Below are 18113 nucleotides of genomic sequence, written 5' to 3'. Positions count from 1 at the left end.
TGGCTGCTCCAGTTCACAGGATCTTTATTTTTGGGCGAAATGTCTCTTTGACGGCAACCTTGGTCTGAACTTCAGAAAAAGCCATTTCTCATGTGTTTCTTTGGCAGCCGACTTATAATTATAGTCTGGAAATATGAATGTGACTGCTGCTGAGCAGTTTCTGCGTCTGTTTGCTTTATATCTGTCTTTTACAGAGAGAAAATCAATGCTTTGCTGTTGTTTGCAAGTAAAATCTTGCAGGTTTGCTGTGGGAGAAAAAGAGTCATTTACATGCTAGGTTTAAATCGTTCTCTCAGTCTGGCTTCCAAGACTTCAGCTGGTCTGAAACACAATCACGTGACCTTGTGTAATACCCGATTATATCCGCTTGTGTTGGGCTGCTGATTAACAACCGTTTGGTGTTTATTGGTCCATATAACTCTAAATCCTTTTACAGCAGCTAGACAAACTCCATTAAGCCAAAAAGACTTAAAGTCCATAGCATTAAGCAAACACTTAACGTCTAAGTCCGTTCAGCCTCCTTTACAACTTGGATACAAACTCAAAAACTTTTTTTAATCTGACAATTCTGTCTTTTTCTTGCATTCTCAGGCTATAGTTTTGAGTTAACATCTCTTCTTTCTCAGCATTGCAAACTTATAACGCACAATTCTGACTTTATTTTTCTCAATTAAGAAAGACAGGAAAGGATGCTGTAAAAGTTTCAAATTCTCAAAGACATTCTCATCCTGCAAGTTTCATAGTGATTGATCATGTAAGATGATGAATATTTTGTTTGTTAACCAACCAATCAGATGTTGTGCTTAGTAGAGTCCCAATTCAATCTATAAGTGGTTCTAATGGTTTAATTTCTATTGAACTGGAGCAGAACTTTGAGCCACATTTATCTTGCTCTCTAGTCAGTATGATTTTGTAACTTCGTCTAGATTTCTATTATATATATATATCTACACATTCTTAAATCAAGACACATTAACTTCACAATTTAAAATTACTTGAGATATTAATATAATGATAAATTGATTTTTTTGTTGTTGTTGTTCTTGCTTAAAACAAGAAAAATCTGCCAGTGGGGTAAAAATAAAAGCTTGTTTTCCCTTTGAATTAAGATTACTTTACTTTTCTTATCCCATTGGCAGATAATTTTTCTTCTCAAGTACTTTGCTTCTTGATTTAAGAATGTTGAGATATTTGTAATGGAAAACAAGACCAAAATACTAGGTAAGTAAACCAGGCAATGTATTTATTGTAAGTTTATTTGTTCTTTTTTTGCAGGACGGTCAAGAGAACATCAAGGCAGAAGCACTCTTTAGCCAATCAGAGAGAATTGAGAACCACAGAGAAGGCAAGTCAAATCACACAAAACTATCTCTAAGTCATCTGAGAGAAGAGTTTCATCTTCCAAAAAAGTTTAGAAACTTTCCACATGAAGGTAGACGAGGGTGAGGGAGGCGTTCAGCACCCCTAGAGATGTGAAACTCATTGATGTCCGTCCTACAGACTTTCATCCCCCCCGCAGGTCAAACCATATATTTAGACACAAAGTCTGTTGAAGTAAAACTCCTTTCCTGTGACCCTGACATTTGTGGTGTTAGTGGTCCTTACTCAGCTGCTCAACCCAGTAATTTTGGCCAGTGTGAGAGCAGGGCCAAGCAAAGACGGCCCTAATGAGTGCAGACACGAGACATTTTGGGAAAGCCACTGTTTGTTATTCAGATGGAGACAAAGGAAGTTTGGGGCTGAAACAGGACGAGGAAGAGCATTTATACACAGTTGTTGTTGAGAATGAGGGATGGACATGCTTTTTGTCATGCATGCATTTTGAAGTTTGGGTCAGAGACTCGGATAGATTTTGAGTTAAAGAAATCGGATATAGAACTTAGACTCTGTTCTAGAATCTTTATGCTCCTTTATCCTAAAAGCATTTCTTGTCTTTCATTTCCCAGGAAAACAGTACTGTTGTGGTACAGTGATGGTGTCAGGTGGTAATACCATGGTAATTCAAAGGCATTAGGTTGTCGTTGATTTTAACATAGTGGGTTAAAATGGATGATCTCAATAATAAAATGGCAAAGGAATAGATCACGCATATTATTTATTTTTGAAAACGCAAAAGATGTTTATGAGATAAATGGTCAAAATTATGAGATAAAACGTCTTATGACAGTCTAAATTATGAAAAGTTGAAATTGAGATAGTCATAGTTAGGACAGTAAAATTATGAGATACTAAGTCATAATTATGAGATATGAAAGTGATTTATGACAGTCAAAATGATCCGATATGATGTTTTTGAGATAAATGGTCAAAATTATGAGATAAAACGTCTTGATTATGACAGTCAAAATGATAAAAAGTCAAAATTGAGAGTCATTAGGACAGGAAAAAATTATGAGATAGTAAGTTATAATTATGAGATATGAAAGTGATAATTATGACAAAGTCAAAATGATGGGATACTAAGTAATAAATATGAGATATGAAAGTGATTTATGACAACGTCAAAATGATTCGATGATGTTTATGAGATAAATGGTCAAAATTATGAGATAAAACGTCTTATGACAGTCGAAATTATAAAAAGTCGAAATTGAGAGTCATAATTAGGACAGTAAAATGATGAGATATGAAAGTCATTATTATGACAGTCAAAATGATGAGATATGTTTGAGATACATGGTCAAAATTGAGACAAAACATCTTAATTATGACAGTCGAAATTATGAAACGTCCAATTTGAGTCATAATTAGGACAGGAAAAAATTATGAGATAGTAAGTTATAATTATGAGATATGAAAGTGATAATTATGACAAAGTCAAAATGATGAGATACTAAGGCATAATTATGACATTAAAAAATCAACATTATTAGGTACTGTCATAACTTATCTTTCTTTGTACGTTGTCATTAGAGCTGAAACAACTAATCGATTTAATCGATTAAAATCGATTATTAAAATAGTTGTCAACTAATTTAGTAATCGATTCGTTGCTAAATAATTTTTATTTACCGTAAGCGGCTCATTTCGTGCATATTTTAAATCTGCGGTGACCAAAGTGTGGCAGTAATGAGCCACCGGAGGTTTTACTCAGCCAGTACAGCAGGAGAAGTAGCGACTAGCCAATAGCTGGCCTCGTTTTATGTCACGTGCTTCCCGCACAGCGTCTCTGCACTCTGCAGCATTCAGCGTGATGGGTGAGGCAGGCGGCAGTGGAGTAAGCTCGAGAAAGAAAAAGAAAAAAAGCGGAAGATAAAACTAATAGGACGAAGTCATCCAAAGTGTGGGAGCACTTTACTTTGAGCCTTCAAAAAAGAAGAGGTAACCTGTAAACTGCGGCTGTTTTCTGCGGCAGGAAACATATCCTCTAAAAAGAGAGCAAGCCTAAGCCCTGAACATTTGGACATGATGTTGACCTTTTTGCACTGCAATGCAAAGTTTTTCTCAAATAATGAGTGAATAGTGTTCTGCCTCATTTCCCACAGGTAGTCGAATTCCTGTCAGTTCAGGCATAAGCGGTTTTGTTAACATTTTATCGCTTTATTACATTTTTGAATTTTGCACTGTTATAAGGACCACTACATATTTAAATCCGATGAAAATCACAGTGTGCAAAGACTTTTATTTTGTGCAGATTCTGCAGTACAATGTTGTTTGCAAATGTTTAGTCGTAAAAGCTGATAACACTGCTTTTTAACAATTAACATTTAAAGCTTTGTCGTTTACCAGTTCATAATTCAGTCTTGCAGCCTAATTATGACTCAATGAGAGAGGTTAATGTTTAAATGTATTTGAAATGCACTTTTTTCTAAGTATTCACTGCTCTTTTTCACACAGCAGGTTTTTTGTGTGTGTCCAATTTTTTTTCTGGACAACCTTCTGATGGATTTTACTTTAAATTTTATTTTAAAATGTGAGTTCCATTCAGGTTTCATGCCAGTGGCACTTTATTCGAAGGATTGTTTACAGTTTCACAGCATAAGCTATAAAGCTGTTTCCCAGGTATAAGCTGTGTGTTTACAGGAAAAAAATAATAAAATGCAATTTACTGCAATTTTATTCTGTTTTATTCTTATTCTTCGTGAAAATATGTTCTGAAAGATTCCTTAATAAGCTTTGTTCGGGATGTTAAACTACTTTAGGAGCCCTAAGGACTGTCATGGTGAAAACATTATTTGAAATCTCCTTGTGAAATTTGCTAGAGTATGTATGGGTCAGTGTTTTGATTGAAGAAGAGTTCGACAAAGGATAACTAACACATAATAAAACACAACTCCAGGTATGTTTTTGATGAGGATATGACAATGCAAAATGGTTAAAATCTCTAAAACGTCTATGTTGAATGATAAAGACCCTTTGTTAATAATTTACTTGGGGAAAAAAAATGGGCAAAACTAAAATATAAGTACATAAACCGATTCATCGATTAATCGTAAAAATAATCGACCGATTAATCGATTATCAAAATAATCGTTAGTTGCAGCCCTAGTTGTCATTTTGACTTTTCTCATATTTAAGTCAATTGTGACTTACACTGAATCTACACTGGACGCGACAGTACTGTTTATACTGGACACGTCAAAGTGACTGCTGCAAATCATTTGAACTTTGTGTCAGTACGTCATAATAAGAACGGGGCAACAGTTTATTGTCGGGGATTTGTTGTGTCCGTCGCGCTGCATCCAGTGTAGACCGCATCACTGATTATAATGGGTTCTGTAGTATTTTGATGTAAATACGGTGTTAGTATCTCATAATTTTGACTGTCATAATTATCACTTTTTATCTCAATTTTCACTTCTTATCTCATTATTATGACTTAGTATCTCATAATGTTGTCTTTGTCATAAGTATCACTTTCATATCTCATAATTATGATTTTTTTTTTTATCTCTGGTTCAAAAATGACAGTCATAATGGCAAGTCAAAATTGAGTCATGAGTCAGTTTCTATACCAAGTCATAAAAAGAAAGTCAAGATTGACACACTAAACATAATTATGAGATAAAAGACAAAATTATGAGACAAAGCCCTAATTGAGATGAGCTGAAATTATGAAGTACTAGGTCATTAAAAAGTTGTCACTGTCATATTCAAATTATGTGAAAATATGAATGAAAGTCTTAATATAGAGTTAATGTAATAATATAAACAGTCATATGTGCTTTTTGTGTCATTTCTGCAGAGTAAATTTCATTTTTAGGCGAGTTGTTCTTCAACAAAAGATGCAAAACAAATCTGTTTATCCAAAGAGATATGATTGAGGGACTGTTGTTGGGTTTGACACACTATTTTATAGCCTAGCATTTGTCTGAGAGTGTGGAGAGCCTTTCTTTGTGCTGAAGGAGAAGAATGCGTCTGGGGTTTGGATCTCTGAACTTTACTGAACTTGTGCTAAACAAAGCAGACAAGATGGTAATCAAATTAAGCACTCGACCAGCCAAAGCCTCAAGACCTCACAATGACAGGTCTTAGACTCATCCTTTAGGTACACTTCTAGACATTTAAAGGAGTTTCTGATTGATAATAACAATGTTTTTTCTATGCTATATACATCTCTAACTGGTTAATTTGCAGTCTATCACTGTCTCGTTCTAATTTAAAAATATTAAATGTAACATCTGACATTCTCAGCAGCATCTTGCCGTTAAAAAATGGATCTTATAATTATCTTAACTCTTTAATATAAGATACATTCTTGAAAAGGCCTTTTAAGGAGTATATCCTGACTCTGAAAGCAATGAAAAGAATGCAGCATACTCTTAGACGAAGCAGCTCAAAAGCACAGACTTCTCTGCTCCTTCAGAGATCTGAGAATGGTGGAAACAGAAAGATACTTCCTGACCAGATGTGAAAAGTATCAGGATGTCGGCAAGACTGCTTTTACTACAAATTACAGGGATCTGCTCAGAAACGCTGTTACCTTTAAAAGAGCATTAGCTCTCTGTCATTGTGGCTAGAGTCTGAGATCGACGTGTGAATGTGAATCTCTTAAGTATTGTCAGTGAACTGGGCATTTTTCCGTCCTGTGTTGCAATCTTTGCTTTTGCCACACTACAAAAAATGCCTCAAGCGTCAGGTTTGAATTTGGAAGCTTTCCATAACAGCTGCACAGTTTTAACAGGCTTAATGAAAAAAAAAAATGAAAAAATCTCAGCTACAAGAATCTTCCAATTTGAGCTTGTACATGCAAAGTTGTAAAATTGTAAGTATTTTGCTGATAGTCAGCTGATGGTTGGATGCTAATGTCACTTCCTGTGCCCTCCATGCATTCTGTGTCTGGATCTCTCTGTCCTCCCGAACAGCGTTTGCTCTGAGTGTGCATGCACACAGGAAATGTGAAAGGAAGTGTCCTATCTCCACCCAGCATGCACAGCTCATTACAATAACCATCAGACATTCCTTTGGCTTAGTTCTGTTCGTTTTGTCTGTGCCCAGCTGCATACATTTGCTTTTTTATGTAGTTAACCTAGTATTTCACCATGCATGCTGGTCTTAAAAGTCTCCTGAAAGAAATTCAGTATGCTGTATTCATCCATTCTGTACGCATTAAAAAGTTTAAGCGGTATGCGGTGAAGTTTGAGCTAAGCTGCAATGCAATGCAATTCCTGATTGTCCCATATTTTATTAAATGCTAACTAGATCAGTATACACTGTGTCTGAAGGAGCATACTTGTATTAAATAATGAAAGCATTGGTTGGTAAGATTGTTTATGTTTTTCTGCTCACCAAGGAGTCATTTATTTGATCAAAAATACAGTAAAAACAGTAATATTGTGAAATATTATTACAATTTAAAATACCTGTTTTCTGTTTAAATATCTGTTAAACTGTAAGTGTCTTCAGTGTCACATGATCCTTCAGAAATCTTTCTAATATGCTAATTTGCTGCTCAAGAAACACAGAAAACAGGTGTGCTGCTTCATATTTTGTGAAAACCTTAATACATTGATTATAAACATGATTATAAAGTTCAAAAGAACAGCACTTATTTGAAACAGAAATCTTTGGACATTATAAATGTCACTTTTGATCAATTCAATGCATCATTGCTTAAGAAGTCTTACTGACACAAACAGTAGTGTACATTGTGAATGCAATCCTCTCCAGGTTAACTTTCAGTAGTCTAAGTTTTAAAATCAGTAGTATGAATGGAAAGTGTGCTGAATCTGAGATCATAGCTGAAGTGGACTGAAGGAATGGTGTGGTGTTTTGTTTTTTTTCTTTCATTTTGGTTGGTTATTTTAAATGAGATTTGTGCAAACACTGTGATTCTAACCTCGAAGATCTTGTTCCAATGCACTTACAGATATGTGTTTGTCTCTTGTAGCCCCGAGCCCTGACATGGTTTTAGTACTAGATCCTTTGGTCAGAGAGAAAGTCTCTTGTCCTCTGACCCAGCGGATCCAAAGCCATCATGGCTCGCCCTCCTCAGAAGTCATTCCTTCGTACCGAGAGCGTTCAGACTCCGGAGAATCGACTGACAGCAGCTCTTATCAGAGAAAGAGGCTGAACTCCAGCGCCTCGGACCGTAGCCACGAATCCCTGTCCACTGCTGAACCTCATCTGATGGACCGGAGCTCACCGTCAGGACCGGCTGCAGAGGAAGTGAGGGCAGGTGTGAGTTCAGAGGCTCTGCAGACGGATCGAGACCTGAAGAGACTTGACAATGGCCTGGAGACGACCGCAGGTACACAAGCATGCACACTGAATGAGACGAGGAAAAGAGCTGAAGACGTCTCCGGACAGAAGGTGAGGAGAAGTGAAAGGTGTCTCATGGGAACACTTGCTCTGTTTGTTCCACCAGGAGGTACTATTTGTCTCTGTTTGAGACTGTCCTGTTCTATCTCTGTGAATCCATCCTCCGTGACATAACAATGTTCAGATGTGATTAAGAGAGAATCACTATTAACCTTGCTCATGTTTAGGGGTAGTGGGGTTTTTTTCATTCATGGGAAACAGACACAATCCCTCAGATCCTGTGGCTTGTTGAAGAGTCTGTGCTTTCACAATTCAAAGTAAAATAGGCAAAAAAAAAAAAAAAAATCCCACAGGCTTACATTGACATGAGCCGTTTATTGAGACCAGAATTTAGATTCTGTATAGTAACATGCTTAAACCACTCTGAACAACAACATACTTTAACAAATCCTACAATTTAATGTAAATACACTACGATTCACAAGTTTGGGGCTGTCAAGTTTTTAAAAGAAGTCTCTTCTGCTCACCAAGGCTGTATTTATTTGATTAAAATACAGAAAAAACAGTAATATTGTGAAATGTTATTACATTTCTAAAGAACTGTTTTTCTATTTTAATATATTTTAAAATGTAATTTATTCTTGTGATCAAAGCTAAATTTTCAGCATCATTACTCCAGTCTTCAGTGTCACATGAAAAGGGTTCATATTTTGTAGAAACCCTGATTTTTTTTTTTTATTTTTTATTTTTTTTTTTTTTCCAGGATTATTTAACATTTTTAACAAGTTGTGCTGCTTAATATTTTAGTGGAAACTGTACTACTTTTTAAAAAATATATTTTACATTATAAACATCTTTACTCTTACTTTTGATCAATTTGATGCATCCTTGCTGAATAGAAGTATTAATTTCATTAAAAAAATGGTGTACCTCTACTAAAAAAAACTCTTGATAAAACTTGATAAAGCATCTCTTTAAAATGTTTACTGCTGTAAACAGACATTGCTGCTGCTGTAAACTGTTGTATGTCATGCTGTGAGAAGTTGATTTTGAATGATTTTATTTTATTTTTCTTAGATCACATCAGGTGGAGACGCTCTCCTGACTTCTCTTACTAATGGCAAAGAGACAGGTGAGCAGTTCTGCATATCACATCAAAATACATGTCGATTAATAAAAGATTTAGCCTTCGAAATGCTTAATAATTAGTATTATTTTAAATTATATTTCCTCCATTCGAATCTGACTTGTTGCATACCTGGCAATATAGATGCCCAGCAGGAAGTATGGCCAAGCTGATATCCTCCTGCTTTTGTTTAAAGTATGGAGATGTCATCCTCTCGCAGTCAGCAGGCCATTTCCCAAGATCCTCACTCTTCCTTATGACCTAATAGGGCCATTACCACATTCACAAGCGTAGAGGCCCGGGCCGGTGTAATGTTTTAATCAGTCTTTCCTGTCTCCTCCCCCTTCTGCAGAAACCAAAACATCCTGCGTGAGCCCTAGGACTGAAAAATCCCAAATGAGATGGAATTAATAACCTTACAATCACAATTGTTTATTCTAGACACAATGAAATTAGATGGAGAGCAAGTGGAGACTTTGATTAAAGGGATAGTTGAATATTCTGTCTTGAACGTCAAGCAAGTTGACCATATTTGATATAATGTTTATATGTGAATAAATATATAAATTAAATCTGTTCATCATATTAGAGTCACTTCAGAAGAATCGTATTGGTTTCTTTTACGATGTCTTTATGAACTTATGAAGCGTCAAGTTTTGGTGGAATGGATTTCAGTGAAATCATTAAAGAAAATTTGATTTGTGTTTTGGAGATGAATGGGTTTATGGGTGAGTAAATGATGACAGAATGTTTGTTTTTGGGTGAACTGTCCCTTTAAATCTCTTGCTTTCCTGCTTTAACCTTGAAGAAAGCTCTGGTACTCTCACATAGGTCTCCTCTAGAGGTTCAGAAGGATTGAGATGTGCTAAGACACCAGAGTCTACAATGAAATGTCTGAGATTTAATAATTAGCATTTTTCATCAAATTCTTCCGAGACGACATGATCTGAGCTGTGCTGTCCACAATTATGTGATAGCTTATACTGTAAAGACATGCTTAATTTTTATTATCATTTTTAACGTGCACTTTATTTTAGGGACCAGTTCTTACTATTAACTAGATCCTTCTTAGCATGCATATTACTAGCAAATTGGCTGTTTATTAGTACTTATAAAGCACATTTAATGTCTTATTCTGCATGACCATATTCTAGATCTCTTAATTCACCCCATACCTAAACTTAACAACTACCTTAGTAACTATTATTAAGCAGCAAACTAGGAGTTTGCTGAGGCAAAAGTCTGAGTTAATAGTGAGAACAGGTCCCCGAATCTAAAGTATAACCTAATGTGTTTATTTATTGTTTTTTTTTGTTTTTTTCCAGATTTGATTTAAATGAATAATAATAAAAACAATTCTTTTCAGATTTTAAAAACAAAGCTTCATTCTCTGGGCCCGTCATTCGCGTGAACTCTGTTCGTGACAGGATGCGCAAGTTCACCGAACCTGTTACGAACGCACCTAAAACCAGCCGCAGTTCGTCTCATTCCACAAACACAGTGTCTGCAGAGAGGTCCTCGTCCTGTTCTTCCTCCATCCCAAAGAAAGAGAGGAATGTCACTGAGAACATGTTGGCCCAGCCCAGGCTTTTCTCCAGCCAATCACACTCCGCAGTGGGCGGCTCACATAACTGCACTGAAAATGTCAGGCGTGCGGGTAGCGGTTCAGAAGAAGTGAAGACTCCTGCATCTTCAGGGACCCACGACACCCACGAGTCCAACATGAAGACCTTCCTCAGCATTGAGATCAAAGATGGACGAAACCCAGCTTCACGATCTTTACTGTCATCGCCCTCTGCAGCCATAAACATGAGCCCTCGAACCATCACATCTACTGCTCCACAGAGAAGAGGTAAGCAAATGAATCCACTGATTCATAAAACAAACATGAATTATGTACCCAATTATGCTTTCCAAAACAATAGTGGAAGACTTGATAGATTTGCATGATTTAAATTTATAATGTTAGTTACATTGAATGCAATGTACAGTATATTGCTTTGGAAAGAGGCCTCTACCAAATGCATAAATATGTAAATGTACATATAATTTAAAAATATATTCTACTGTTTATTCAGCAAGCATGCAGTAAATTGGTCAAAAGTGACGGTGAAGACATTTATTATGTTACCAGATATTTCTGTTTTAAATCATTGATGCTCTTTTGCACTCCCTATTCATCAAAGAATCCTGTGACAATCCACCCATGTTTTAATGCTGCAAACACGCAGAGCTGTAAATGAGAACAGGTGGATTGACAAGAAAATTCATTCTAAAAATCTAAACAATTAAGACAGTAAACTATATTTATATGCTATTTAATTAATATAATGATTGACTGATAATGAATGTTTAAATTTAATATAATTGCTACTTATGACGCATCCATTTTCTAAAAATGGTTTAAAGCCTGAAATGTGAAGTTTATAATTTTATCAAACTTTGTTTTTGTGAAAACCTTTATCTGAACTGTAAATCATGCTTTTTACAGTTTAATGTTACCATAGACATTGCCCTACCCCGCTCATATGGTTTTAATTTTACTTGTGCAGGTCTCAAAAAAGGTCTTAAAAAGTCTTTTGAGCTTAAAAATCCTGCAGAGACCCTGAGTAATGATGCTGAAAATTCAGCTTTGATCACAGCAATAAATTGCATTTTAACATTTTCACATTGAAATCAGTCTTTTTGAATTGTAGTAGTATCCCACAGTACATTTGCAGCTAACAGCACAAGTTATTTTCTTGCTTGTAACATAATTTTAAAGTAATTTTCTCAATGAAATGGCATCTCTCACAAAATATGTAGACCCATCATGTTTTTTTCCTCCTTAAAATGCATATTTAGGTGGCCTAATTCTAGGAAAGTGTCACCAATTTTTTAATTTTCCAATTGTTTAGCAGTCACTAAACTGTTATTTAGTGATTGGTCTCTTTTGATTTGAATCAAGTAAGGTTCAGATTACCGTTCATTGTTTTATTGTAGTATTTACTCACATTTTGGTGCTTGCACATATTCATCTGTAGAGCTACTGAACTTTTGAAATATTGTACAGCACACCATTATTTTGTGTGTTTGTGTGTTACCAGGATTCCCATGCAAGTTGACAAATGTAAGAATGTAGTATCACCATGGACTATTATTTCTCTTCACAAAATCTCATAAACGATTGACACTGATATGCAAATTTTGCAATGCACAAAATAATAAAGTGTATAAAGTTATAATCACTCTTATAAAGAGTACATTTTCAGATGCTGGGCCTATTAAAACAAATCTGTTGCTCTGCTTTGGATGTCAGTAGATCCAAAAGAATGTATAAAATACCCAAACAAACCTTTATGTTGTATTTTTTTGAGCAGAGAATTAGGGTCAAGTGAAGGTCGTATGTCCTGTAAATTTGAGCAAGTTTTTGAGTCCTATTGCTTAATGTTTAATATCTTGTATTGTATTAAATGACGTATTTGTTTCTAGTTAAAGGAAATCAACATTGTACTTTTTCTCTAAATTTCCACATTTTTGCAATTTTGTCCTGCTGAGAATCATAATAGTCCTGTTGAGAACTACTGTAGCTCTTTAGTTTCGTGTTGAGTTGGAATTTTGTATGAAAATTAAAAATCATGGTTACTTCGGATTGGTTTCAAGTAGGGCTGTCATAATTCGAGTACACAATTTTTTGATTGTGTTTTGCCTTTGGCGATTAACTGGCAAAATACTGGAAGTGGTGCATTCTACACACAAGAACGGAAGGCATTATTAGACAATTTTCTAAGGCTGCTCGAAATATTAAAATCATTTACAAATCATAATAAATCATACTGCTGTTGTTAATTCATGAATGCCGGGATTCAATTAAATCAATATATATGCTGCAGGTTTAATATATGCTTTATTTCTATGCGTGTCGGTTACGTCTCCGTTCACAGTAAATGCTGCTCCGCACAAACAGTTATCATTTACATTCGCAATCGGAGCGTCTCAAACTTCATCTGTGCATGTGCTGTCAATCTGAGTTGCTTATAACGTTCATCTGGGAACAATGTGCACCATTCTTGCAGATTTATAAGGTGAATCATTTATAACACCAACACAGGAGAAAACATCTCATCTTTCTAAATATGCTAACTGTTCATCGCGAGCGAGTTTAAATCCTCGGTCTGAGTTTGCATGTTTTGATGTCCACATGTTCTTGTTCATGAAATTACAATGGCTGTAGCATTTCTATCATAAAGTAGTGGTCAAATATTAAAGATTAAGTGGACATTTGAATTAAATATTATTTAGTCAATATTAATCAAGGATTAGATTGTGCTGTAAAGTGTAAAAATAATCGTCAGGCCGTTGGCGCCTCTGCAGGCATTTGATATTATACATAATGTTACATAAGTTATGATTGTTTTATTACATTATGAATTTAAATGTTTTGTTTAATAAAACTATATGACTACTTGCTTTTGATATTTTATTAACTACTTGCTTTTGATATTTTTTTATTTGAACCAATTATTATTGCCTCATTGCTGTTATATATTTAAGTCATTTCAAATTTCACTTAGCTGTGTTTTTATTAACACAAAAAAAATCAGATTACTCGATTAATTGTGAGATTGATCTACCGATTACTCGATCACCAAAATAATGTTTGTGGCAGCTCGAGTTTCAAGTAATGATTCTAAAAGTATTCTTTAGAAATAAGGTTTTTTTTTTTTTTTTTTTTTTTTTTTGCCTGTGGTGGTGAGGTCACAGGCCTAGAAAGCTGGAAAGGTGGAAATTTAATTAGTCAAGCCGATCCAGATACCTGTGCATTTCACAGATGTTTTATTGGGAAGGCCGAGTGCGCTGAAGGAACAAACTGGAGTACAAGCTGTGCATATTCTCTGTTTGGCAGCCATGTTGGAAAATTCACCTTAAAATGAAATATTTCCATTCATTCCTTCTCCATGATTCAAGTAGAGTATGCCTATTTAATGGTTTTGCATATAACCTTTAAAAGAATCTCTTCTCTGGAAACTGTTGTGGTTCCTTTAAGAGGGAGTGGATTTCACCCTGTGCTTCTGGATGGTTCTTCTGAATGTGAAATCATGGTTGTTTATCCAAAAACAAAAATATTCTCATCTTAGACAGTTTGCACCCTTATGTCCCTTGAAACCCATATTGTGTTTCTTTTTTCCGTGGAACACAAGATGCTTAACAAAATGTTCAGACTGCTCTTTCCATTCAGTGAAAATGAATGATGATTAGCAAAAATCAAATTAAAATCATAGTGTGTGCGCTTTACTGAAAGTCTTCTGAAGCTTTATGCTAAATTTGTGTAAAGACTAGACGGTAATACTTTAGATTAGGGAATACTATTCACTATTAACATGCATATTACTAGGATATTGGCCGTTTATTAGTACTTATAAAGCACAAATTAATATTCTGCATGAGCATATTTTAAATCACTTAATCCTACCAGATAACTAAACTTAACAACTACCTTACTGACTATTAATAAGCAGCAAATTAGGAGTTAATTGAGGGAAAACTCTTAGTTAATAGTGAATTTTGATATTTTACCTTTTTTAAGTACTGTCTAGAATGGTTTATTCTAGCATCCGCTTCTTGTCAATTAAAACAGCAGTGCTTCCAAACATTTGGATGTTTTGTATCCATTTCCCAATTTATGAATTGCACTTTTGTCTTCATTTTCACTTGGACTGAAGCGAATCTTTTTATGCACTGATAGTGGGTCATTCAAGCAAAATTATTTCACTTCTGTTGCTTAAATAAAAGCTGTTATCAGACTTTCCATCATGTTTTGTTTTGCTTCCCCCAGGTTCTGAAATAATGGTGGAATAATCGAATGAGATGAAGTGCATTTATTTAATTCACTGAATTATCCAAAATATACATTTTGCAACACTTTACTTGAACCCTAATGTATAATGCTTTAGATATTCATAATGTAATGCCATTGTATGTTATATTTTGTACAGTTTACTGACTAAAGTTAAAATGCATTATATATGCCGATGTTGCATCTGAAATTGTCATGTGTGTAATGACTTATACTTTCTAAAGAGGTAAGTATGATAATTGTATAATTCATGCATTAAAAATACTTTGCATTGTATGTAAAGGCATCAAGTAAAGTGTTACTTTTTTTATATGTAGACCATTTTAAGTTGAATTTCCATCAACATTAGCTCATAAAATAATATAACCATAGTATTTTGGTTAACTGGCATGTGTGTCTAAGGACCCCTGTCATATAATCATAATTCACATGCCAGTTCACCCTCTTTCACCCGGCTGATGCATAAACACAATCACTGTTCTCCTCCTTTTATCATATCACTCTCTGTCTGTCTCTTCTCTGTATCATCAGCAGACCGTATTTGTTATCGTGCCACAGCTCTGTCAGATCTTCCTTTTTTGGAAGTGCTTTGCTCATCCTTGCCTCTGAAAGGTCTCGCAGGCAGTGGAACCGAACTTGAAAGCCTCAGGATATTTAATGCTATAGAGCTGCAGTAAAAGTGTGTTTACCGTCTCACTGAACCACATAAGGACCCTGGTCTATCGTGTAACCGCTCGCGAACTGATGGAAGAGACTGTAAACAGAGCAAGCTGCTTTGTTTCAGAGCCACATTCGCTCTTTGATTTCGTCAGCAGCGTGTTCTTGGCCAAAGAGGTTTTTATTTGGGAATTTATTGACGTTTTAATGTCTTTAAACAAACCAGATCTCTTGGGATAAAACATGACGTTTTCAATGAATAGTGTCAAGTTCTGATGGAGAAACAACATGCTTGAAGTCATTTGATTGGAAAACATAGACTTTTTGTACGCTAGTACATTTGAAAGTCTGGGTTGTTTAGATTTAGATAAGTTTAAAAAAAAAAGAAAGTCTCTTTTGCTCGCCAAAGCTATATTTATTTGATACAAAAATACAGTAAAAACAGTAATATTGTGAAATATTTTTATGGTTTAAAACCGATGTTTTCTATGCGAATATCTGTTAAAATGTAATTTATTCCTATCATGTAAAGCTGAATTTACTCCAGTCTTCAGTGTCACATGATCTTCAGAAATCATTCTAATATTTGCTGCTCAAGAAACATTTCTGGTTATCATCAATGTTGAAAACAGTTCATATTTTTTGTAGAAACTTTTCAGCATTATTTAATGCATAGAAAGTTGAAAAGAACAACATTTGAAATCTAAATCTTTTGTCCCATTATAAATGTCTTACTGTCATTTTTGATCAACTTAATGCATCTTTGCTGAATAAAAGTATTATTTTCTTATAAAAAAAACAACAACTTTAAATGGTATTCTTCAATTAAAATAAATTGTTTGTAACAACTGAAAAGGGATTTAATGATTAATTCAACTCACGCTGCAATATAATTCACGATACAATTTTCTCACTATATTTTAAAAAAATAAAAAATTAAAGACAAATTATAAATCAAAGTGTCCTTTTATTATTTCCCAGACAAAATGTTGCAGATTTCTTTGTGAAATTTAAATATCTTGTCAATAATAATAATAAAAAACATTTTAAAACTGATCTCTTCATATAAACAAAGTTTTTTTTTGTTGTTGTTGTTTTAATATCAGCACATCCACATTTTCCAGCAGAAACTGCACCTTGTACAGAAAATGCATTTGAAGCAAACACAGAATGTTTTTTTTTTTTTTTTTTTTTTTTTTTTAGTTTATTTATTATTACATTTATTTTATTTCAAGTAACACATTTTTAATGGTTTTAGTTATAATAAGCCTGGACAATATGTGCTGATGCAGCAAGCGGTGTGTTTGTTTTCCATGCTGAACGTATCCAGAGGCGCTGAGCAGCTCTGGACTGGAGCTCGATATAACGTCTAAACAGTGCTGTTTAAATATTTCTGGGGTGGCATGATGTCTTCAAACATACGCCGTCATTAGACGTTCTTTAGAAGCTCAGTCTCATCTAAATCTTGTATTTGTCTTAACTGTCTCTCATTTGTGTTTTTCCTGTGTTTCTCAGAGCTGACGCTTGGTTTAAGAGCAACACCGTTCAAAGTGACCAGCTCAGGTCTCTCATCTGGATCCTCAGTTAAGGTATTTAACAGAAGCAGACTGTTTTAACACAAAACAGAGATATATCAGTCAATGTTTTGTAGCGTAAACCGTAGTCATTTAGGTTTTCATCATCTCTTTGACCCTTATCATTAAACTGATACTTGTTTTGATGCTGTGCCTTTAAGGCCTTCACATAAATGACTTCTTCGCACGTTAGATGAGTAACAGCGCTGTGTTAGCGAGACACTACTGTCTCAGCGTGAACTTTGACACTTTCAAAGGTCTCGTCACTCACTACTGAATCATCTGACAAGTGCAAACAATTCACAGAAGCTTCAGAAAGGAAGTGCCTCTTGGACCAAAGATGTTATTTTCTTTTGTTCATGGGAAAGAAACCCTACAGTGACCCGTGATAATTAATGTAGTGACAACTACACTATCATTCAAAAGATTGGGATCGACAAGATTTTTTTTTCAATGTTTTTGAAATAAATCTTTTATGCTTACCAAGGCTGTATTTTTATCAAAAATACAGTTAAAAGCAGTAAAATTGTAAAATATTACTACAATTTAAAATAAATGTTTTCTGTGTGAATGTCTGTTAAAATGTAATTTATTTCTGTGATCAAAGCTGTATTTTCAGCATCATTACTCCAGTCTTCAGTGTCACATGATCTTCAGAAATCATTTCTTACAAAGAAACATTTTTTATATTACTAATTTATTATCAATTTTGAAAAGTTTCGTATTTTTGTGGAAACTGTGATACAATTTGTTTTCAAGATTCTTCAAAAAGAACAGCGTTTATTTGAAATAGAATTCTTTTGTAACATTATAAAAGTCTTTACTGTCACTTTTGATCGATTTAATGCACCCTTGCAAAATAAAAGTATTCATTTCTATGATGGAAAAATCCCAAAACTGTTGAACGGTATTGTACGTGTCTTCTCTCATTCACACATCTCTCTTCTCTGCCGTATTTTCTCCCATCAGCACTGTGGTCTCTAGGATCTCATACATTAGTGTCCAGAGAGAGCAGTGTTGCCAGATCTCCGTAGAAAAACAAACCCAAAACAAGAGTCTTGGCTCACCAAAAAAAGCCCTAATACGGGTCTGAGTTCTTTAAATAAGCATAAAACAACATGACTGCACATAAATAAGTGTCTTTAAGAAAAACCAAGCTTATAAAAAGCAGACATGGCAACACTGTATGAGAGCGCACTCTCTAAAAACAGCAGCTTTT

At 34.7% G+C, this 18113-nt stretch overlaps 1 protein-coding gene across 1 annotated transcript in view; it reads left to right on the top strand.

Annotated features, from left to right (window-relative positions):
• LOC109054416 (smoothelin-like) overlaps nucleotides 1-18113 on the top strand; it is a 122761-nt gene that overhangs the window by 35137 nt on the left and 69511 nt on the right. Inside the window, exons 6-10 of the mRNA XM_042757144.1 lie at nucleotides 1276-1345; nucleotides 7331-7752; nucleotides 8779-8833; nucleotides 10194-10679; nucleotides 16836-16909. Coding sequence (XP_042613078.1) covers nucleotides 1276-1345; nucleotides 7331-7752; nucleotides 8779-8833; nucleotides 10194-10679; nucleotides 16836-16909 — 1107 coding nt within the window. The remainder of the gene's footprint in view (nucleotides 1-1275; nucleotides 1346-7330; nucleotides 7753-8778; nucleotides 8834-10193; nucleotides 10680-16835; nucleotides 16910-18113) is intronic.

This window comes from Cyprinus carpio, chromosome A5 (assembly GCF_018340385.1).
Source record: "Cyprinus carpio isolate SPL01 chromosome A5, ASM1834038v1, whole genome shotgun sequence".
Lineage (NCBI taxonomy): Eukaryota > Metazoa > Chordata > Actinopteri > Cypriniformes > Cyprinidae > Cyprinus > Cyprinus carpio.
The sequence above is the reverse complement of the archived record's forward strand: the minus strand, read 5'-3'. Positions and strand labels throughout refer to the sequence as shown.